Genomic DNA, 23179 nt, shown 5'->3' with positions numbered 1-23179 from the left:
CACCGCAGTGACTAAGGTAGAGGTAGTACTAGCCCTGACCAGTGTCTGTCCCGCTAGGCCACCAGAGGGAATTTGGTGACTTCTCTGCCCTGGAAGTGGATGATATATGCACCTATATACACCGGATTTTGTCTGCCGGGTGAGGCTTTCCTTTCACGGCTGCCGCCGCTTTTGTGAGGGCACTCAGGCTCAGGCTCAGTAATTGGATGTCAGTACGGGCTCAGGCTCAGTGATCGAACCACCTGAGTTATGTAAGACATAACTAAGACACACTGATTGCTCAGTGACCAATCAGGGCTGCTTAGGGACCACTTGAGTATTGCTCAGTAATTATTCGATACCTAGTTAGTAGACCTGGCATTTGGGTACACCGTTTATTTGGATCGGCGCTATAGTGTTTAATCTGTGTTTTCTCTAACTACACATTGAAAAATGGGAATGCTCGCGGGCAGTCTGCGTTGGCAGACGGGTCGATCGCAAATTTTGAGTATTGATTCCCGTCAAGTTCTGTTCTGGCAGACTGCCACATTGAAAGTCCTTCGCTCTGAAAGATACTGCTGTAAACACTAGAATTCCTTGCTGCGGTATCAGGAACACAGTTGGAAGACCACGCAGCAACTACGTTATCCCAACTTGCCTTGGCGTTCTGGACAATCTCTGTGGCCATCACAAAAAGGTCAACTCTTGGCTCCAGATCAAAGGGTTCTCGAGTAATAGCCTTGGCTTACTTTGTTCGTCTGGTCTTTAATTAGTTGAAATAAGTTGCTTAGGTGTTCAGGCAAGACACCAGTAGACAAGCATAGCGTTGAAAATCTTTGCAACAGTATGAATGAAGAGGGGGAGAACAACCTTTGAAGGGAATTCTGTTTACTCATGGGATGGCAACCTTGGAAGGACCCCAGATCAACGCACTTCCAGGCAGGAGCAATCGCTTAGAAGAAGCCAATGGGAGCCCTGGAGATCAGGAAAGAGCAACCGCAGCTGAATTAGAGACTTGGATATATTGGGGAAATTATACTCTCCAGGGCTACATCCATGGATCATATCCTACCCACTGGCAGTATCCTATATCAAAAATCTCCATCCGGATACTTGGACATCAAATCAAATGAAATATCATTGGCCCACATTCATTCGCTATCTGGAATCCAATCCCAACATGGATCTATCAAAGGAAAAAAGAACGCATATTCTGTTCATACAATATCTTCGTCGTCATCCGCACCAAGCTGTTCCCCGTTCTCGTCCGCGGGTGTCTCATCATCGACAACCATCGCTCCATCACCCATCGCCTTCACCTTGGCTTGCGTCATCTCGAACACGTACTGACCCAGATGTTCGACGCTTTCCATGGGGGTGCCCTCAGTCTCGGCGTCCAGCGCTCGCGTGGTGGGGAACATCTCGCCAGGTGCAAGCATCAGCTTGTCTGGGCGCTGCAAGAGACGATCGAAGGCCGGCTTGAGCTCGTAGCAGGATTCGAAGACCTCGCGGCGACCGAGGATGTACAGGCCCAATCTAGCGCGGGACAGTGCGACGGTGAGACGGCGGACGTCGCGTAGGTATCCCACAGTGCGTGTGCGGGTCAAGGAAAGAATCACGTCTGCGATGAAGAGGTTAGTAAGAGGGATTTTGGAAGTATTTATAGAAGTCTACATGACTCCGGAGTACCTCGAATAGGGCGGGGATGTAAATCTTACAATCATTCTGTTCTCCTTGATACCTGTCCACGGTAGTCACGATCTTCGGCATGCCGAACATGGAATTCTTTGCGCAGCGGTGGCTCAACACATCCCGAATCAGCGCCGTCTGTCCAGCGTAGGTAGCGAGAATCGAGATCTTCGACGCCGGGTAACCCAGCAGGCGCATGTACTGGTACAAAGCCACGGCGTACTCGGCCTCACCAAGGTTCTGGATGAAGTGGGGTGTTGGCTCCCGCTCACCATTACCCTGATAGTCGGGGACATTGATGAACTGGTAGTCGAACTTGAATCCCGGGTTTGCCAGCTTGAACTCCTCGGCCTCGACGGCAGGGAGGTCTCCAAGCTCGGGGTATCTCCAGCGGAAGAGCTCGGCGATACTTGATCGGGCACGTCCTTGCTTGTCCAGTGTGATTAGGGGCACACCAAGGCGCGCCAGGCGTAAGAAGAGAGACTGTTCGAAGTGTGCATACTGGCGGAATGCCATATTCTGAATGACGGGGGAATTTTGGAAGTGGTCTCCACACAGGACGACTCGCTTGAGGGGAGGCTCGCCGTTCTCGTTCTTCAAGTTCTGTAGAGCGGATGGGATGAAACTTTCAATCTCTGTGATCTGCGCGGCCTCTTCCATCACCACATTGTCGTAATGGAAGCCCAGGTCGGCGATCTCTTGGCGACGCATAGCTGCGTGTGTGGAGGTCATGGCGATAACTCGGGCCTCCTTGATGAGGAGGTATTTGGCCTTGTCGCGAGGTTGACGCAAAATCTCAAACGGCCGGATATCCTCAAGCTCGGAGAAGATCCGTTCAATGTGTCGTTGGCAGCCGGAGGCAATATCCAAGAGGGCATCCTTGGGAGCACCAGCATCGAACAAAGGTTGAGGAGCATCTGCGAAATATTCATGGAATGGGAAAGCAGTTATTATATTCTCGTTCGAGACATCAGCCTTGGTTTGGTCCCAGAACTTGGCCCATGCAGGCTGGACATAAACTGTGTTGAAGTAGCCTGCCGTCTCGCAAGAGTTTCCGTGTGCGCCTTCGGCGCGGAGGGAAGCTGCTAGTCGCATCACTTCAGAAAGATAATGATCTCGATTATCGAGGAATGACTCGACCCGTCCAAACTTGCTGTAATTGGAATCTGTGTCCAGTTCCTCCTCGCCGTGACCCAATCGCAACAGATGACGTTTATCGATGTCAAGGGCAGTGATCTTTTGGAAGAGTTGATTGAGGGCCTGGTTGCTGTGTGCAATGAGAAGCGTTCGCTCGTTAGGGAAATTATGATAGAGGTTGTTGATTATTTGAGTGGCGACGTCGGTCTTGCCGGTTCCAGGGGGACCAACGATGACAGTGAGTCCCGGCTGTGTACCAGAAACAATCGCTTCCACCTGAGCTGGGGTGAACCGCACAGTGTTAAGTTTGGGCGCATCAACGGGGTAAGGCCCAGGGTTGGGCGGCTTGTAGGATGAGACACGTATGGTGCTGGAAGCCTCAGTCGGCTCGGCTTGTTCTTTCCGGCGTTTCTTTGGAGGAGCTTCAGCCGGCGTTGGTTCACTTTCAACGGTTTCAAGAACGTAAGGAGGTCCAAAGCTCGAGGACTCGGTCTCGGAAGGCTCGATAGACTTGCCGGGGAAACTTTCGACAAGATGAGCCCAGTCGAGGAATGTATCCCGGAAATCAACGGACTGGAGTCTGTTTGGAAGTTTTGAGTACTGGGCGCCAGAGGGATCGCCGTACCCAAGAAAGATGTCTTGAAGCCAAGACGGGAGTGCAACATCAGAGACAATGAGCTTCTGCATAGTTTCCAGAATAGATTTGAAGTTGTTCTCCCGACCCTTTCTCCGAGCAACCACATTAATCAAGGGATAGACATCTGGCTTTCCTTGTGCTTGACGGTCCTTGTCCGCTTTGAATGCGGACGCTTCCAAATTGACTAGCAGTCGACGCACCCGCGGACGGGAGTTGTGACCATTTGACTGACCAGAAGCTGGCTGACGAAGTTGACGGCCTTGCTCATCAAGAACCTGAACAATCTCTGCCGTTCGAAGATAGGTCATGTGAGGACCCTCAGCATTCTCGTCATTTGCGTGTCGGGGAGGTGAAGATGACTGAACTGCCAGAAGATAGATGACATCGTCCGGGCGAAGGCCTTCCCACTCTTTGCGGATGTGATCTGCTAGTCTGCCCACTTCGATGGCAATCTCGGCACGAATGAAGGCCGGGTTGGGAGAGCCGACCTTCGCGGGGGCAACTTCAACAATAGCAGGCTTTTCAATAGGGATGGCCATTCGTGAGAATCCTTCGAACTTCAAGCTTCCATCGCGGTTTGCGCGGGGCTGCATGCGCTTCACGACTGATTCCATGTCCTTACGGATTTGGAAAAAGGCCTCAGATCGGTAAAGAAGGAATGAGCGCCAAAGGAAATCACCAATACTCAAGTATTGCAAGTTCAGCTTCGGGATGGCAAGGGGTCTTGAGCCGTCATAGGACTCGTTCCTCAGCAGCGCTGGGTCATATAGATCGGCTTCGGTGGGCACAATGCTCAGCTTTGAGGTGGCCTCCTGGAACGAAGGCTTACGCTCGTAGAAAGAAGCAAGCACCTCTGTGTAGAACCTTGTATTCGGGATGATACCGCAAGACTTGGGATAGGTAGTTCGGAATCCAAGAAGGGAGCAAAGACTCTCAAGCTCCGCTTCACCCAATGAAGAAAGTTGTCCCTCCAGCTCGGACCGCTGTTCGATAGAACCAAGATTGGATAAAGCGAGGATCATCAACTTGTCCTTGAAATGCTTCATGGAGGTTCTCTGGAGCCGAGCCAGCTGTTGGCAATGGCGATCATAGACTGCTTGCGGGACAAGGGCCTCCCCAGAATAATCATCAATGGCGAAGTTGACAAAATGTCCTAGGAGGTTATAGAAATCACGAAGAAGGGCGTTCTCGGGTCCTTGATACTGCTGTGAAAGACGGATGGCGGGCAAAATGTTGAGGTCCTTAAGCAGCGTATTCACGTAGCGGCGAGTTGGAAGCTGGCTTAAAAGATCGACCAGCAGCTCCAAGAATCGCTCACAGTACTGCAGATTTTCCGATTGCTCCTTTTCTGAGCCATTCATCCTCCGCAGGAAATCCAGCAGCATGGTATACAGCCAAGATCGCTCGAATCGCATCTTCGCTTTGGTTGGCTCATCTCCGGCATCATATCGCTTGCCTGCGGCCCTCCAGGCTTTCTTGAGCGCTGGGGATTGCGCAATGATATTCTCTCGGGCGTCCTCGCTGGCTAAGTTGTGCCAAATCGAAATGGAAACGAGTGGGGCGCATTCTTTCCGGATCAGGACGTTCTCGAGGGATTGAAAGGCGCCGATAACGAATGAGATGATTGAGAGGCGTGACTGAGTCGGCAGTGAAGGATCGATGCTCATTGACAGGATTCGATGGAATAGAGTCGAGAAATCGTCGTCGCGGTCCGAGAAAATGTCTGCTTTCACCATTAGCCTTTGCTCCATCCCACACGCGGTCATATCCACTCACCCCATATCGGCAGGTGCTCGCGGTATTTCACGCTCACAATAAGCGCAATCAGGAGAACATGGTGGTTGGAAGCATCCTCCGTGTACGTTGGCCAAAGGAACCTGCGATCGCGTTAGCCCTGCGGGGACAAAGTATCAACTGTCAAGCGCGGGCAACATACTTCTCCAGGACATTCAGATTCTCCAGGATCAACAGTGATTGATGAGTGAAGCCCTCAGCCTCCAATGGATCCCACAATTGCTTCTTGATCACGTCTGGCTTGACCTTGCGAACCTTGACGTTCAACCAATGTGTCTTAGCTAGCTTCAACCATGGGCTATCCTCACGGAAATCCACCACTGTTGGTCTCGATTCGAGACTCTGCGCCATCGCCGCACTCAATTTTCCCTTGTTCTGATGAACGAGGGCTGGTCAAGGGCGTGAGGGGAAATCTGCGACGGGATTGAAGTTGCGGCGCGAAGCTGGGGGAGCTTTTTCGGCCGGTCTTGGCGTTCTTCTCCGCCGAGCCGCAACCGCGACTCTTCCTGTCTTTGGGTTAACTACCGTTTCTCTCTTTGTCTCTCACTCCCCTCCCTCGCAAACACACTTTGCACCCCCGGCTTTCTTCTCGGGAAGATGGCCCCCATCGAAACGGATGCCGTTCGTGTGTACAAGGGGCTGGTCGACAGTCTCTTGGACCGCGCTGTGCAGGTCAAGCCTGACGGTCAGATTGAGCCCCCGTTGACCGAAACACTTCTAGGCAAGGCAATCTGGGAAGCCCCAGAGGTAAAGGAACAGGAGGCCGTGCAGCAATTGAATCAGCAGACGCGACTTGCTGCGGTGGAAATTGCTTTTCGAGAGAAGTTCTATCGCATTCTGGTAAGAAGGGATCTTTGACGCGACAGATGGTCTGGGACATCAAGCTAATCGGAGCTTTCCTACGACAGGCTTCTACCTCGATCGATGACCCTAATTTCATTCATATCTGGAATTTACTCGACATTGTCTCGATCTTTTCCGACAATGGTCAGCCCCTCGCCCCCGGTCTACCAATCGTACCTCCTCGACACTGCTAACGCCATATACAGAACAATGCGAACCTGGCCTGATCTTCTGGCTCATCGAGGAACTGCTGGACAGTCAAACTATCGATGGATGTCGTACGGTTTTTGATTATCTCGAGTCGCGCCGAGAAAGGAACATCAAGGTATGTCTCCCTGGTGATCCAACGTCTCATGTCGTACGAGTCTGAGCTGACTTGCCTGGAGAAACACTTTAAACAGAAAAGCTTGGTCATTCTCAGATCCTGCAACGAATTGCTTCGCCGATTGTCACGCGCAGAGGATACTGTGTTCTGTGGACGAGTCTTCATCTTTCTCTTCCAGAGCTTCCCGCTTGGCGATAAGAGCTCAGTCAACCTACGCGGCGAGTTTCACACCGAAAATGTCACCACATACGACGAGATTCCGAATCCTGCGACTGGACACGAGGACGATGATACCACAATGACCGAAGGCAACGAAGATTCCCCAACAGAGGGCCAAGGAGAGGGGGTTTCTCCTGCTGGGAATCGCGAAATTGGAGCGTCATCATCGCAGATCCCAAAGGTCGTTGTTTCCGGGGGCAAAGAAAGAAAGCCGAAGGAGCCTGTTGACCTGGATGCTCTGTACCCCATATTTTGGAGTCTGCAAGCCTATTTCTCCTCGCCGACCAAGACGTTTGACTCGGAGCGATTTGCGAAATTCAAGACTGGACTGGAAGCTACGCTGTCCGCCTTTAAGAATATCAACACTGATCTCGAGAATCAAAAATCACAACGCTCTTCCGAGGAAGCTCGCAATTCGAACAAGCGCAAACGCGTTACAGACGATACCGAGGTCGGCACCAGTTTTAATCCCAAATATCTTACCAGCCGGGACCTCTTCGACCTCGAAATCAGCGATATGGCGTTCAGGCGGCACATACTTGTTCAGGCTCTCATTCTTCTCGACTTCATGTTGTCCCTCACGCCCAAGGCCAAATCTCGATCAGCCGATCTAACAAATAAATCCGTTTTATATGGGTTTGTGTTGAGCGAGGAGGAGGCGAAATGGGCTGCTAGCATGAGGACGGCCATTGAAGGATATCTCCGTCAAGGCAATGGTGGGAACTTTTACTATCGCATGGTCGACACTGTTCTATCTCGGGACAAAAACTGGGCGCGGTGGAAGGCTGAAGGCTGCCCGCCAATCGAAAAGCCGGCCGTTACGATACCGGAATATCTGTCTGCCCGTGACCAAGCAACTAAAGCATATGCCGATAAGCGGATTCGTCCCTCGCCAATGGGATCGTTGGACTTCAAGTTTCTCTCCGACGGCGAGGCCCTGGCTAATATTGAGCGGCTCAAAGAATCGGATCGAATCTCAGTACCCGCCGCAGATGCTTTGATGATGAGCATGTTGGACGACGACATGGATCTTGATATGGCACAGTCTCAAGACGACAAGGACGTTGCCTTGAGATCCAAATATAGCAAGACCTGGCGCATCCTTCGCTTGTCTGCAAAGACCAAGCTGGCGGCTTTCGATCGGATTGAAGATGGCAAGAACCTCAAAGCTCTCTTTGAAAACGCCACAGCGCCTACCGAAACCCCACAGCCCGCGGAAGCCGCCGAAGATTCCCCCGAGCTCTCCAAGGAAATCTCGCACGGTGGCGACGGTGCTCAAGATACGCCACCCCCGGATGCATCGGAGGTTCCTGATGAGGGAATCAGCGTTCTCGCCACCGAGGAGGCACAGGAGGAAGATCAAACGGAAACGGTCGCCCCTGATGAAAGCATGGGCATCGAAGCCGAACCCGTCGCGTCTAGTGCGGCTTCCGGAGATAATCCCAAAGAGGAGCCGGAAAGCTGACGGCAAACCGGCTTTGGCGCATGCGAAAGTTTTGGCAGGATGCATACATATTGCCTTTTCCCCTTTCCCATTCTTCCTAGTGCGGAGCATTACCCGCAACGGGTATCGCTTAGCGGACAGGACACATCACATCCACCAGGTCCAAAGACCCGGGTCCCTGCGGGGAGTTTTCTATTGTATTGAGGATCACGGATCTGCAGCTGCGATGCGTCAACTTCAATATCGAGACACGAGCGGTGGTAATTAACCGATAACCGATTCGCCTTGCGTGTGCAGAACACCTGCTTTGAAAGGAAGGTTTTGCGATATTTATTACTTTTCCTTGATTGCTGGCTAGCCATGCATTGCACAGCAAGCGCCGACTGCTGGACGGGATCGTACTCGTATGCGGTGGACCATTAGGTGAATTAGGTGAACCATAGCAGTTGCAAATGTCCCCGCTCAACAGGCTGCAAGGATTTCGTCTGTCGATCAACGGTGCACATCGGACCATGTCTAGCGATATGGTTGCATTTTGAGATGTTGATGTCTCTGATCTCTGGGGCTTAGCGAGGCAGTGAAGTAAGTCAGTAGGTGGGCTCAACGGCGATCAACAGAAACTAGTTACCACCGATAAAAATTTTATTTCCAACTTGAACCTTCAAACCCGAATCGGGCCCGGTAGAACTAGTACCGAAATTGTCCAGTGGCAGAAGAAATGTAGAATTAGCTACCGACGTGGGGACTAGGGATTTCATTACTGGTTGATCGACAACTCTATTGAAGGTGAAAAGAGGTTCCTGCATGAATTCGACGTATTTTTGTTAGCATTTTCCCTGTCCGGACTCGGATATCACGCGCTGTCCTCCGTACCTTTTTCTCTCGAAAATACACCCTTTTGGATAGCAAAAAATTAAAAATCAAGCCCCTCCCTAAATCCTATTGTAGTAATAACCTCGGGCCCAAAAAATCCTTTGCCCCTGAGACTAGGACGAAAAGCAAAACTAAAAAACCCAGTGGAAAGGCCGGAGCGTCACAGCCACGTTTCAGTTTCACACGCCCCCATCCCGACTAACAGGACAATGGGACGAGTTCGGCGTCTGAGGTTCTCACATCACAAGGGCAAAAACGAGATTAGGGGAGCAAGTGGACTCCAAACTCCTGTTTTGGCCCCCGAACCTACTGCACCACGCCTTTCTGGTTCATTGAAATGTGAATCAGGGCATGTGAATGTTTGCAGAGAGGGAACACCCTGACGGAGTAGGGAGCTCCGATATACCAACCGTGTTTACAATTTGCAGTGATGTCTTGCTACTCCTTTCAAGTTGTAGATACCGGCCCTCGGTGTGAGTGGAGGTTCCGGGCAGGTCCCAAGTTCGTACGATTCTTCTCGAAAGAAAGAAAAATCGCGACGCACTGTTCGCATGGAGGTGCCTCGCAGGAAATCCACAAGCAACGGTCCACTCGGTGGTGTCGGAGTCTCGCAAGACTCCACTAGTGGAGCAGTTTTCCGCTATCGTCTAAGATCATGAGAGACTTTGTCTGTGCTGTGCAAGTTCCTCTGATCTAAATGCACTGGCCACTTCCGTCTTGAGCATAGTACTACTTTACGGAGTATGTAAAGTACAGTTCAATAGTCAATGGCAAAGGTACTCCATCCCGGAGGCTGTGTTTTGCCAAGGGCGCCCTGAGAACTATAGCTTGCATGTGTGTCGCCAAAATCCAGAAATCAATAGTCTCGGAGGGAATGCTTGTTTAACCGTTAGCACCGCATTGTCTTATCTTTTTGCTTGCCCCCAGGGGAATGTGCCTGTGCCTCTTCGATCCATGGAAACGCGGCGACGCCGACCTGTCAACCCGAATTTCGAGACTGGGCCCGGTTTCGAAACAATGGGAGGCGGCTGGAATATTCCAAGGCATAAGCTTGGTTCCATTTATCTAGCCCTTCGTGTACCGCGGTACCGGAAGTCTCGGTAGTATCAAAAGCTATACTCTACAGTATGCCTTGTCCGGGGTCTGCTCAGAACCTCATCTCTTTTTTTCGATCTGCAGGGCACAACATCTCATCGGCCAATTTTGCCGCCAAGCGGAGCCTATAAGCACCAACAGCAACTAAGCCGTACGGATTATTCCGTGGTGAGTGGCCTAGCACCATGCAGCGATCGGCTTGCGTCACCCTCCGGTGGTTTCGTTTCGGCGCGATGACGACGTGCATGCACGCGATACGAAATGAAGGAGTGGTCCCATCTTGGCGGCGAAGCACCCGAGATTAAAGTTGCGCTGCGATCGATGCTGCGATCGGATTCCCCGCAGTTGTTCTGGAACAGTGTATGTACCTACTCTGTACATGACCTAGTCTCCTCCCCTCCTCCGTTGGTGAGCTCGGGGACAGTGTGGCTGGTCTGACAGCGAGGGACCCCCCCACCAACGCCGCTCTGACCATGGAATGCCGTGAGGAGCTGTGCTAAGCTTGTTATCTTTTTTTCAATTTTTATTGCGCCTATGCGGTAAGCACCGCGTCATGGTGGCCTGAAGTGGAAAATGTCAGAGAAGCGCTCGCAAGGTTGTGTCTGCGATCGACGGTGGTTTCGGCCGTAGAGGGGCTCGCTGTGCGCTGTGATTCGGGATAGGGGCCAACGGTTCCGAGTTTTCTCCTCCGAAACCCGTGCGAGGCGAGGCGAGGCGAGTGGGGGTCGTTTAGCACATCCACCGTGGGTTCGGAGTGATCGTGTGGAGCAGCGTCTGTACGTAAAGGGAGGATGCTAGGTCCCCACCGGCTATTGAACCGACCAAACTTTGTTGTGCATTGTAAAGAGAAAATGCAGAGCTCCATTGTACACATACTTTCGGCCCGGAAGTGGCACTGTTGTGACCTCATCTTGGACAAGAAGAGGAAAGATGTGCAAGGCGTCGACTACAAGTGATGATTGTGGTGGTGGTGGATGTAGTGGTAAGTGGTTAGTGGTTCCTTGTCTTTTAGGGCAGGGAGGGTCACGCACGTACGAGATCAACTAAGAGGGGAGGGCCGGGGGCCAGTATCAAAGTACTCCGGTACCCCCAAATGCATATGACAAGGCTATAGAATAATCTGGAAGTTAAAATGGCCCACTGCAGATTCTTCAACATTTTTGCCAGATCGCGATCGATCTGAAATTCCAGGAGCCCTTCATTTCAGCTGTGACCTGAATTGTTTCATGCTTTGGGATGTGGAGATTCAAGGAGTGCTTTGCGTGGTGGAGTCGAGGCCTTCCCGAGCCACGGTTGGCCCCGAAGATGCTAGTGCACCCCAGTGACAAGAGTATCTAAAGTACTCCGTACGGAGTACGGAGTATATGTACCTTTGATGGTTTGAAAGCGGATATAGTTCAGGGGTAAAAAACTATATAAAATAATAATGATAATAATCTGCGGCTCTACGGAATTAATACCATCCATAATTCTCCCGTCAATACGGTCTCTTCCCTTCTTAGCGATGCCCCATTCGGTTTCAGGGCTCGCCGCTAAGACCAATGAGCTTTTTGATATTATCTTGGACATAACCATGGATGATCGCGGGGTCTCCCATTCGGACCATCCTTTTTTTAATCATTTATTTGTTTATTTCTTTTCCTCTATCCTGGATTGCTTCCTCCTTGACCACCCCGCTGGGACGCCTCCACCTCTATCCAATGTCCTCGCACCCCAGCGGCGGGCAGCTCTCTGACTGGCCCATCCATAGTTTGCCGCTTATGGACCAGCCTTCCACATGGCTGGCCGGTGAGAAAAAAGCAAATTCCTAAAAAAAGAGGAACTAAACAAAAGAGGTGGCCAGGGTCAGGCATGCCACCTACGCTAACTAAGACCAATTGGCCAGTGGCCCATGCAGCAATATCAGGCTTTGGCCACCCTTCCTAGTCATATCCACTAAGATCCACGTCGGAAAATTTTCTATCGCTCACGGCGCTAGCAGCCCATTGCTGTTGTTTTGAGATGTACAAACGGGCGAACGCTTGTGTCTCGGTACGAAAGGAGCCCGCCTCGTGGGCTCCTGGTGGGACCCGGGACCCATCGACCCTCTCCCACGGGCAGATAATTATCATTTATCAGGTCAGCGGGATATGGTCCTTCTAGCTTGTCTGGGTCCAGGCTTCAGCCTTGAATCCCCCGTTTCCACCGGGGGCAGAGGGGTATCTCTTTTTCAGCTCGGGCAGGACCGCCATTCGCCACAGGACCCAGTGCTGGCCGTGGTCATAAGTCACGACTTTGGGAGGGAAAAGAGTTTCCCTGTGCTCTGTGCACGTTGAATACTGCTAGATGGTGATTCAAGGGCTGTACCCCGTACTTTGATCAATCTTTCCGGTATATTTCCCTTAAATTAGCTGTTTCCAGCCTTAAAGCCAGGTACAATTGAGACAAAAAGAGGGTAGCAATACGCGTAAAATGGGATTAACTAGTGAACTGTATCGGAATGATCCTTCGCAAGATCGGGTTTAGGTCTGATACTCCCGTAACCTGGCCGTTTTGGAACCCGGGGTTACATCTCTGGGACTATTCCACAAGGAGGATCATTCGCCTCCATAGATCGCTGATCTCTCCCGAGTTGACGTGCGCGCAACCAAGTTCTGACCAGACCGGCCATGTGTGCACACTCCTTTCCCTGGCCCACCCTTCTTCCTTTTCAAAACAGTGTCTTTAGAGCACTTGCTTGTCTTTCATCTTCTTGGCTTCTTTTCTCATTTAGCTTCATCCTCCTCGACGCTACTGTTTTACCTTCATTTATTCCCAACCCATTTGACTTTTTTATTCTAACGGTCTTTTGTGCATAAACTTTGACCGTTTTTGGCCGTTGCAAAGATCGTCATTCCACGAACCCATATCTTTTCCTTGCAGGTGTGCCACCACATTGGGCCTCTCTCGGTATCCAACTCTGATTGCTCAGTGGACCCTGGCGGTATTGCGGGCGTCCGTTTAATATCTCAACCCGACTGGTATTTCCACTCCCTTTCGCTTGGCCCGCTGCCCTCTTTCTCGTTTGTTGTTGCCATTAGATCTTTGGCCCCGGTGACTCCATTGCTCTTTCGTTTTTCCTTGGCTATTAGTCGTTGGAGAGTTTAGCAGTGGACTCTACTCTCGTGGTCTGGTCTACTACCTATCTACGTAAAGATCTTCATTGAGGGAAGTCGAAGGTTGTGATCTGAGATCCAGCAAGGACTTAGGACACAAAGTGGCCTGTTGTCCCGCTTTACTTGACGTCGTTTACTCAACTGATTTCTGCACCTTACAACTATCGGCGCCTAAGAAGTCCACGCTTCATCTCTTGCCATCCCCCCTCTTTTGACCAGATCTGATATACATCCAAGGTCACGCCCAAACGCTCCGGGCGTCACCCTTTACTCCGTTAAATTGCAGAACCCTGAGTCTGTTGCGCAAGCGCCCCGGCATTTCCATTAGACCCACCTTCGTCTCATCTCGGGGAGACGACGCATTAGTTTCGCTTTTGTCCCTTTTTACCTTTTTTCTCCTCTGTTTCGTTGTGGTGTGGTTTGGTTTGTTTTGAAATCTCGTTGGTTCCATATCTTGAGTGGAAGTTGACGTCGGTCTTGATCTTCTTCTTGTCTCGCTGATCTAGTCAAGAAAGAAGGGCTCGGTCGATCTGTTGAACATGTCAATCGGCGGCCCTTGTCTCTGGGTGCCTTCTTTATCCTCACCGGTTCCCTCGCCCCTGTCGGCTGTCACTTCCCATTTTTCGGCGATTCATCGTCACGGAGAGCGGGCTTCTTCGCTTCCACGAACTTCCTCGCCACAGTCGACGTTTCCAAGGGAACTAGCACTGGACATTTCTTCCTTAAGACGGTCTGCTGAGATGCAACGAGCTGGTGCAAAGGCTGAGAATGCCTCCACCACACCAGTACCTTCCACTACAGCCTCTTCAGCCAAGTACGGGGGGGGAATCCCATCGCACAGTTCATTCAACCCAGCAGCCGGATCAGGAAGAGATGGCTCTCTTCCACGAGTGAAGCTGGAGATTCCTGGGAGAAGTCATACCGACTTCTCGATGTCCTCTTCTCAAGGCGGGTCAAGTCATTTGGGAGATATGTCGGATGCGTCTCATCTAGGTCTTGATTCGAAAGATGAGCACGAGCATGACAGAGATTCTACGATCAGCCCTTCCGATGAGAGGGGCGATACTTTAGATGGTGATGATAGCAAGTCCCTATCGCTGGAAAAGAAAAAGATGAAACGATTTAGGTAAGACAAAGGTGGAAGCAGAGGCTGAAGTTTTAAGGTTATCGGTGACAGAAACGTTGACCATCAACAGATTAACGCACAATCAAACTCGGTTTCTTATGAGTGAGTTTACTCGTCAGGCTCACCCGGACGCTGCCCACCGAGAACGTCTGTCGAGGGAAATTCCTGGCTTGACGCCACGTCAGGTCCAAGTTTGGTTCCAAAACAGGTAGTGTTTCACCATTCAGCAATATTTGGGCTTTCCTAACAATACATCACATCATAGACGAGCAAAGTTGAAGCGCCTCACTACGAATGATCGTGAGAGGATGCTCAAGTCGCGAGCACTGCCAGATGACTTCGACACAACGAAGGTTTTACGCACCCCCTTTGAGAGCAAGTCGACCGGTCAAACGCCCGTAGCATCACCCCATGACTACGGAGTCCCGAATCCAGATTTTGCAGCACTGCGGACTCTACGGACAGACTGCTTCCAACGCCCGAATGAGGAGGACTACCTTGTCTCGCCGCTTAGCTCGGCCTCCACTGCAGGTACCTACATGTCCTCTGCTGGGCAGGGACGTACGGACGGCTTACCCCAGCCCTCCATGATGTATGGACGTCCCATGGCATCTTCATCCATGTCCGATCTACATAGAACGATCCGAAGTGATTACTCGATCACCCGATCCAGCAGCGTGTCCGATGCGTCTTCTCAGCCCCCGTCGTTTCACCCGGGAATGCAACTGCACAATAGGTTCCCTCCAACCTCGAACCAGTCCGGTATGCCTTATGGTCGCCAACCAATGGAATATGGCGTCCCACGACACCCAGGTACAATGATGACAGGCTATGACCAGTCACAATCATTTGAAGGTTCGGTTTCGCCCACCGATTCTCAGGGTAACCAAATGCCCTATGAACTGGGCAGTATTGGTTTGTTCATCTTTACCCAGCGAACTGCGTGCCAGAAGTCTAACTCGTGATTTACCAGGTACACAACCCCCGAACTACCAGTCTCACCTGGCAATGTCTGGAATGACTTCGCAAATGCCACATGGAAGACCAATGCCCTCCCTGCAATCTCTACCTGTATCCGCACCACAGGAATACCGACCTTACCCCTACGCTAATCCCTCGGGGCCTATGGGCACAGTTCCCTATACACAATCCAACGCCTCAACGCTGAGCCTCCCCACCTCCTTCGCTCCATCCGAACCCGGAGCCGCTGCCCAAGACCACATGCAGCAGAACCAGCCACATCTAGACTCCTTCCGATCCAAATTCAGCAACCAACCCTTCAACTACTCGAGCTACATCCAACAATAATGAGATGAATTTATATAGGCGGGCAGGACCACACCTACCCACCAATTGGTATACTCTGCGAGTTTCCTCCCCATCCAGCCTGGTCTGGATAAGGTTCCCGGCAACCAATTCTTTCTCCAGTTTGTTTATTTTTTCAACCTCTTCTCTCTTTTCTGTTTGCTCCAGTCGGCCACTAGGCATTTGATCCACATGAGCGCGTTTAATCTTAATGTTTCTTAGCCTTGTTTCATATTGTTGGTGTTGACTGTGTCGCTTCAACTCATTTGTTTCGTTTTTTTTTTCTGTCGTTTCTCTGCATCGCTTGGTTTTGGCAAAATTGTCGTTCATGGGTCCGGTGGTATAGCGTGTCAATTCTTATTTTCTGTTCTGTTTTGTGGCTCTCATCGCTATCCAGGTTCCAGGTAGTTTTGGGCACTAGCATTTGGTTTCATTCGTTGATGGATGGAATTTGGTTTTAATGTTAATCGCTTTCTATCCGGGTTATAAATACATGGTTAGGCTTAGCAATGGAAGCGTGATTGAAACTTTTCAAAAAAATATTTCCAAATTTACCTGTGTCTATGGCCCATAGTCGTTCAGGGTAGTGACTCTCAAGAATATATATTTCAACCCCTCCGAGTCCCCCAGGCGAGGTTCTCCACTCCAGGGCTGGCAGCCACTTATACTCTGCCCAGTAGAATCCCCTGCACTCTGACACATCTATCGGATCTGTACGAAAAAGAGCAGTAACTTGAGATCATAGTAGATCGCTTCCTTTCCATAACAAATCCCAATGCGCAAGGGCGGCCAATGAACCACGTGACCGCCAACCTCCGCCCTCAGTCGCCGCCAAAATCGGCTATTTTTATTTGAGCTACAAAACACCAGGAAAATTCATAAAATTCTTTAGAAAGAAATATCAGTAAACCAAGACCAGCTAAATTAAGTTAGAGAGTCAAACGTCATAGATAGCCTAGATTTATCAAGACATTATCTTGGTTTGCTAAGTCTTTGATTTCTTGCCGGGACCCATAATCTCCATCTCTTGAAGAACAGTCAATCTGACTCTTATGTATCCTAAAGTCAAGGCAGTATTCATAACGCGGCGATGATAGCTCAGTTGGGAGAGCGCACGACTGAAGAACAACTTCAATCAGCTGTTAAAGCAAATCGTGAGGTCGCTGGTTCGATCCCGGCTCGTCGCATTTTTTTGGCCTTTTTGGCCTTTTTGTATCACTTTTTACTTAGGGAATCAGTCAATTAATAATCCATTCTGGATTTGGATCTCGATACCTGCTTGTTCTTGCTCCCTTTCCTCTCCATTTTTATCTCCGATCATACCACCAGGGAACGTCATATTGACCTGTTAGGTCTTGTTCTATCTATGATTGAGGCTTAATTTCCAATGTAGAATTGAATCTTGATTAAATGAAAATGATATTCATTCCAGTGTTGGTTGTTCACTTGGGTGCCAGAATAGCACTTCTCCCACTCTGAATAATATCTCTTAAAATCTCCAGACGATCTTGACCCCACAGTGGTTCGTTCTGATAGAAATAGAAAGGTGCACCGAAGACCTTTCGCGTCTCTGCCTCTTCGGTTAGGGCGGACTCGATCCTGCAAGCTTGCTTTCGTTCCTCGCTCTGTCCACAAGACGAATTCCTTCGAGTCCAGCTTCATCGGCAAGCTGGATAACGGTTTCTGGATTCGCAATATCGAGTTCTCTTGCCCAAACAGCTTCTAATCCTCCGTGCACGTATTTCTGCACTGATGGGCTATCATGCCCCAGCTCCTCGGTCGCCGCGATAAGAACGCGATGTGCAAGTGACGGGTCTGCGGGGTAATATTTCGGATTTAGAACGAGTTCAATGTCACGAATACGCTTCCAGCGTTCCATCTCAACCAGGTGATAGGCCTGTCTTTGCTCTGCACGCTGTTTTACAGGAAGACTTCCGGAATTGTAAAAGTATGCAGCAAATCGATCGGTTTATAAATGACTTTAGATTCGGTTTGCTGCGCAACTGGTGAAATCGGCGACTCCCGATATATGACCATAGTAAGACAAATGAGAAGTATAATTCCACTGTACGGTGACTAGTCATGTTGCTTCGGACTCCAAAGAGAGGTTTCTGTTGTGTTTATGAAGTGTGTTACTGGGGATTCGCGGCATCTTTATGGGTGAATGGGAGAGATCTGCTTGACTCCGAACCGGCAAGGTTGTGTTAGGCAATCACGTTATTGGTCGTACTATTTCTCAAACCCTATTTCTCTCGGCATTTGGTTTTGAATTCTATTGCGAATTTGATGTGCCTTTTTGGTGCAATTATATTGGTGTTGAAATATCATGTCATCGTTGCTGGGAATGGCGAATATAACGCCATCAGAACTCTCAAATATCATCTGATAAGCATGAACTGATTTGATCGTATAATCAAAGTCGCATAGCCCCCCGGCCTGTATTTGAAAGCGATGTCAATAGATTATCCAAAATCTTACTAGAAACAAAGTATTCTTTTCTTAATCAAAAAGTAATTCGCTATGGAAGATTATTTCAACGTCATGAATCAACTATCATCTATTTTCCGAAAACTTTGAAACGGTTCTCGATAGGTTCGAATGCCTTCTCTCCTGGCTCAGAGGTAGGTGTACCGAAAACAAGCTGGGCATCTAATTTCCACGAAGCAGGCAGATCCCAAGTCTTAGCAACCTGCTCATCAATTAGGGGGCTGTAATGTTGGAGGTTGGCTCCGAAGCCCTCAGATTCTAGTGCAAGCCAGACTAAAAAATTAGAACTTGATTAGCATTGTTATAATGACCACTCATGATAACAAGCACTCACCAAAATATTGGGACATGGCATTGGACTCCAGTGCAAAGGGGTCGAACTTGTCTGCGTAAATGGCAAACTTCTCCTTGATGGGGGCAAGCGACTCGTAGTCCACAAAGAAAAGAACCTGGTTCGAGTTAGCAATCTAGAAATTGATTGTCCCTGCCATCGAATATACATACAGTTCCATAGGCCGCGCGGAAGGACTCAAGCTTGGGCTTGGTAGAGCTCTCAAAGGACTCCTTGGGAATGTGGCCAGCAGCGACCAATCCTTCAATTGCCTTGATCGCAATGTCCCACACCTTTTTGTGCTCCTCCTTCAAGAGCAGAACGACCCGAGAAGTCTGGGTGTTAAAGGAGCTGGGAACATGGAGGACAGAATCCTGAACAATTCGCTCAATGGCATCATCAGAGATAGGGCTTTCACCCTTCAGGCCATAGTAGGTGCGACGACCCTTGACCAACTCCAACAGAGTAGAAGTGGCAGAGTTCTTGAATTCAATAGCAGTGGAGCCCATTTTTGAAGGTAGTGAAAACGGTTTTATGTGTATTCTAAGTGTTAAAAAGCACAAAACCGCTAGCTGGCAATCACAGAATTTATATCAATTATGAATTTGGTGCTCCTATCTTTGTACGCATCTCGCAACACTCCCCTTTCCCCCACTATGCGATTGTTCCGTGGGCTTCAGAATGGGACCGTCAGCATAAAACCAATAAAATTTGTGGTTCCTTCGCAATAATCCCCGCCGCATGAAAAATCCAATGGCACTTGACCAATCGCGTATGCGCATTGTGGCGGGTTCTCGGAGTTTCCAATCTCCGACATTTTGTAAGCGGTATCTGGTATCCGTAGCCTAAATTCCGCACTGATTATGAATCACTCAGAATAATTATGCAAGCCTGACCAAGCAAAAAAGGCATAATGGATAGAGCACAGCAAGGGAAAATTGTGTTTGTTTCTAAGCATTCAATAAATCATTTTCTATCTAGTACAATATCTTTCTCATAGTCGTGGATTGTATCATTTAGCAATCTTGCTCAGCTTCGATTTCGGCTGATAGGGACTACAGAGGATAAGAACACATAAATAGCCATTGGACGAATTGATACCCAAAAGAGAAGAAATGACCCAAGAAATCACTGCGCTTCTAATAAGAAAAAAAGGTAGCTGGTAGATACCTAGTTCATGTGAATAGAAACCAAGATCTAGCGTCACGTCGCAAGATAGAATAATAGAAAATAATATTCACTCTCCATCAATCTGATCAACCTGAATTAATTTTTTTTTAATTCGGAAGGAAAGAGGAGATTGAAGGGAGAATCAGATCCTGCTCTTCTATCTGTTCCTGCTGTCGTCGTTGGAGATCTTCAAGACAGGCCTGGCCCCTTTTCGACTGTTGCTGGTGGGCTTTCAGAGTCTCTGATCGGGCAAATGCTTTATCACATCCCCCGCAAACCCACTTCTTTTCCCCAGTATGTGATTTCATATGACGATTGAGATCACTCTTTCGAATGAAGGATTTTTGGCAATATTCGCAGGGAAACCTCAGATTATTCTGATGCACTAAGAGATGAGACTTGAGATTATAGAGTCTTGTGAATTCTTTTTGGCAGTATTGGCATTTGAGGTCGTCCTTGCTGTGTCTTTTAGGGGTTGGGCGAGGTCGAATCTCGGGCTCGGAAGCAGAGGATTCATCTCCATCTCCATCAGATACGACTGTTGCATTCCCGTGAGGCGCCGCATTATCCCTAGTGGTCGTGTCGGTGGTTTGTTTTGCGACTTGTGCCTGAGACTCCGTATTCTTAGAACGAATGCTTAATTGTATTTCTTTGTCTGTGGGAAACTCGTGGTCTTGTTGAGAGAGATCCGGATGATAGTCCTTCATATGTCTCTTGTATTGAGCCAGAGACGCAAAGCCAATATCAAAGCCCTTTTCGCACTTTTCATCGTTGCACCTATGTGGTCTCTCGTGTCTTGCGACATGGATCTCTCGCTCATCTGGTGTCGGAAATCCAAGAGTGAAGGAGCGACAGCTGAAGCGAGCGCATCGAAAAGGGCCTTGACCATATCTGTCCACCATATCCTTGGGGGGGGCCTGAACCCTGAGACATCGAGAACGAATCTTCAATCACTGCGCGGACCTGTTTGATAACTTCCATTATATCTGTTGAAAGATCTTCCTTTTTGATGGGTCCAAAAGAATGCAACTGCTTTCGGGTCGATACGAAGATTTGCTGTAACTCTTCGTGGAAGGACAGGGGCTCGAATACTTGGAGATTTCTTTTGTTTCGGTCAGAAACTGCGAGATAGGATTTTGGCGATGTCCAGTGATGCTCAATGAAGACGCCGAGTGATTCGGCAAGTGATGACATCATGCGCGAATATTGATCTTCTTGTAAAGTTGGATAGGCAAGAGGAGCTTCGCTGTCATCACTGTCTTCGGGTTGCTGGATTTCTTGAAGTTTTGTCTTCGCAATTCTTCGTTTCGCTTCCGCAATTGCCCCTTCCAGATGCCGAATCCAATAGAGAGCAGCGTACTCCATGAAACCATAGTCTCCCCGAAGGGCGGCGTCACTAGATATTGAGCTAACAAATATGGGGAGATTCAGATAGTCAATGCAAAGTGACGCCATTCGGATGTCCCCAGGCAGTGGATCCACAATTCCCTCGTCCACGAGGAAGCTGTTTGCTATGGTCAGTGACCATTGAGTCATGCTTGTATAGAATGGGATATCGTACTGTTTTGCTGTTAAATGTATCAACTCGACGGTTCCATCTTCCGAAACATTGACCAAAGGTCCACAAAGGTCCTTTGCATCAACATGGAACCTCTGTCTTTCAAAGTCGATTGATTGCTCTCGACGGTCAATTGACTTGAGTACTTGAATTTCTCGCCATTCAAGCGGTCTTCTCGCCAGCGTGAGCCACTGGAGCACCATTTTGACATCCCTAGGTATGTCTTTTGCTCTGTTGCTGTCGCGAACTCTCATTTGAGACAGTATACGCCGATACCTATCGTTTGATTAGAATGCTTGAATTAGGAATATCGCGATACACTTACGCATCGTCAAGCCTTTTCGGGTATACACTTGGCTCCAGTTCTCTTTCCATGCCGGCAATCGTGGTCTGTTGAGATAAATTGTTCCACACCAATTTCGGTAACAGAAACATGCCTAATATCCTTGTCAGCGTGCTAGAATCACTATGGGCTCAAGTTGTCTATAATCACTAACCTGCCGCCCTCTGAGAAACTGCCGAAGCTATGTCATCTGCTCTGTCGCTTGTAAGCTGAAACTTGATTCTTAAGAGGTCCGCTTGTCGCTGGCAGAATGTTTCTAAGTCTTTCGCAATGTCGCTAGAACTAACTGTGACCGTCTCGATGTCTTCAAAATCCTTTCTCCCATGACCGTCATCCCGACTACTAAAGAGACATCGTAATTTACGAGGTTCATTATGAGGAGGATTCTCGACACGTTCTCGAAACCACATCGATATCTCTTTTCGGTCTTCTCGTTTGCATTCGTCGAGGCCATCAAGCACAATATAAGCACTTTTGCAATGTGTGAGAGCGATATCCAGTAGTTTTTGGATTTTCTCTGGGGTTTGGAGAATTGGTTCCTTGCTCGTGCAGCATTCCTGGTCGAAGTAAGGGAGTAGATGTCTCTCTTGCTCCAACAACTGAGCCAAAAGACCTCTCGCAATTGCAGGGAAAGTGCTGAATTCAGGATTGTCGTGTTTGCAATAGAAAAAAAGAACAGTGGGTTTTCGGTTGAGCTTACGGATCTCCTCTACCACCAGGGAAGCAAGCACTGTTTTGCCTTTTTTCTCCGAATTAGCTCTTTCTGAAATTAAAGGTTTTGGAGGGTAATCCGTACCAGATCCAGGAATTCCCTTAAGCCAAAGGAGAGGGGGAATCGTCGCATAGTCTGGATGAATCCAATCTTTGAAAGATTTGTGTTCAAGCAGCCACGCCCCAGTGTTAGGGTATTCATTTCGTATCTTGAGCAAACTACCATGCTCGATATCAGTGTTAGGAGCTCGGAGCCACTCAAATACTCTTCGGCATTGTTTCTGCTCTTCAAATTGCATTTGTCTCTCTTGTTCGCTCTCTGCAATCTGGCGAGCTTCCTCAAAGGCGTCCAGTTGTGCAGCGTGGTGATCATCCGCAGTCCTTCGCGCATCGTCGAAGGCCCGTAAATGTGCATTATGATGATCGACCTCTACCTGTCGTGAATCTCCAAAAGCTTGCTCATGAAGAAGTCTCGCTTCGCTCTCGATCAAACCTCGGTTTCTCACAATACTTGCAATGATATGCTTGAAATTGGTCTGCTGGCCCTTCCACGTAGACTTAAAGAACTGCTTAAATACTGAATATCTTCATGAGTCCGATTCTCTGTTTTAAGAGGATGAAAATTAAACTCACGCCCTTGATTGTAATATTTTATCGCTATGCGGTGGAACTTCAGAATATCCTCATATATGACGGATAGAATTCGGACCATGAAAGGTTCGTTATTGAAGAGTTCCTGGTACTGCTGAAGAAGGGGAAGATTTTGACCAATCTCCTTATAGACATCTAGTAGCCCGTTGAATACATCTTCAAATTTTTCAAATGACTTGGCTGTGTTAGCTTTGCTCCAAAGTGCTCTGAGTGATCTGGAGTGTAATACCAGCAAAACAAACTTGATCGGGCCCTAAGAAAAAATGAGATTCGTAATATTTGACAATCAATTCCGTGGCTACTTACCCACACAAAGGCCACAAATTCA

At 49.0% G+C, this 23179-nt stretch overlaps 7 protein-coding genes across 7 annotated transcripts; 2 read left to right on the top strand and 5 right to left on the bottom strand.

Moving 5' to 3' along the window:
- Positions 1–1196: 1196 nt before the first annotated feature.
- On the bottom strand, positions 1197–5587 carry N7481_000625 (RNA helicase aquarius; the record flags this gene model as incomplete). Its single annotated transcript, XM_057259844.1, has 4 exons — positions 1197–1600; positions 1698–5165; positions 5219–5319; positions 5379–5587. 4 exons carry the CDS (start codon positions 5585–5587, stop codon positions 1197–1199), a joined length of 4182 nt encoding a protein of 1393 aa, XP_057127676.1.
- Positions 5588–5833: 246 nt separating this feature from the next.
- N7481_000624 (THO complex subunit THO1/HPR1) lies at positions 5834–8088 on the top strand (the record flags this gene model as incomplete). The annotated part of the gene is made up of 4 exons (XM_057259843.1): positions 5834–6076; positions 6145–6223; positions 6286–6404; positions 6466–8088. 4 exons carry the CDS (start codon positions 5834–5836, stop codon positions 8086–8088), a joined length of 2064 nt encoding a protein of 687 aa, XP_057127675.1.
- A 5620-nt stretch (positions 8089–13708) lies between these two features.
- N7481_000623 (homeobox domain-containing protein) lies at positions 13709–15603 on the top strand (the record flags this gene model as incomplete). The annotated part of the gene is made up of 4 exons (XM_057259842.1): positions 13709–14295; positions 14366–14503; positions 14561–15210; positions 15269–15603. The coding sequence occupies 4 exons, from the start codon at positions 13709–13711 to the stop codon at positions 15601–15603; spliced, it is 1710 nt and encodes a 569-aa protein (XP_057127674.1).
- Positions 15604–17182: 1579 nt separating this feature from the next.
- On the bottom strand, positions 17183–17479 carry N7481_000622 (uncharacterized protein; the record flags this gene model as incomplete). Its single annotated transcript, XM_057259841.1, has 1 exon — positions 17183–17479. One exon carries the CDS (start codon positions 17477–17479, stop codon positions 17183–17185), a length of 297 nt encoding a protein of 98 aa, XP_057127673.1.
- Positions 17480–18157: 678 nt separating this feature from the next.
- Positions 18158–18927, bottom strand: N7481_000621 (Nitroreductase family protein; the record flags this gene model as incomplete). Its single annotated transcript, XM_057259840.1, has 3 exons — positions 18158–18360; positions 18422–18536; positions 18592–18927. The coding sequence occupies 3 exons, from the start codon at positions 18925–18927 to the stop codon at positions 18158–18160; spliced, it is 654 nt and encodes a 217-aa protein (XP_057127672.1).
- A 768-nt stretch (positions 18928–19695) lies between these two features.
- Positions 19696–21349, bottom strand: N7481_000620 (uncharacterized protein; the record flags this gene model as incomplete). The annotated part of the gene is made up of 2 exons (XM_057259839.1): positions 19696–20493; positions 20552–21349. 2 exons carry the CDS (start codon positions 21347–21349, stop codon positions 19696–19698), a joined length of 1596 nt encoding a protein of 531 aa, XP_057127671.1.
- Positions 21350–21638: 289 nt separating this feature from the next.
- Positions 21639–22499, bottom strand: N7481_000619 (uncharacterized protein; the record flags this gene model as incomplete). Its single annotated transcript, XM_057259838.1, has 1 exon — positions 21639–22499. The coding sequence occupies one exon, from the start codon at positions 22497–22499 to the stop codon at positions 21639–21641; it is 861 nt and encodes a 286-aa protein (XP_057127670.1).
- Between the last annotated feature and the right edge of the window lie 680 nt (positions 22500–23179).

This window comes from Penicillium waksmanii (genome assembly GCF_028829765.1).
Source record: "Penicillium waksmanii strain IBT 27052 chromosome Unknown utg000001l:1.0-4852451.0:1.0-4856178.0, whole genome shotgun sequence".
NCBI classification, from domain to species: Eukaryota; Fungi; Ascomycota; class Eurotiomycetes; order Eurotiales; family Aspergillaceae; genus Penicillium; species Penicillium waksmanii.
Note: the sequence above shows the minus strand (reverse complement) of the source record. Positions and strands in the feature narration are given on the sequence as shown.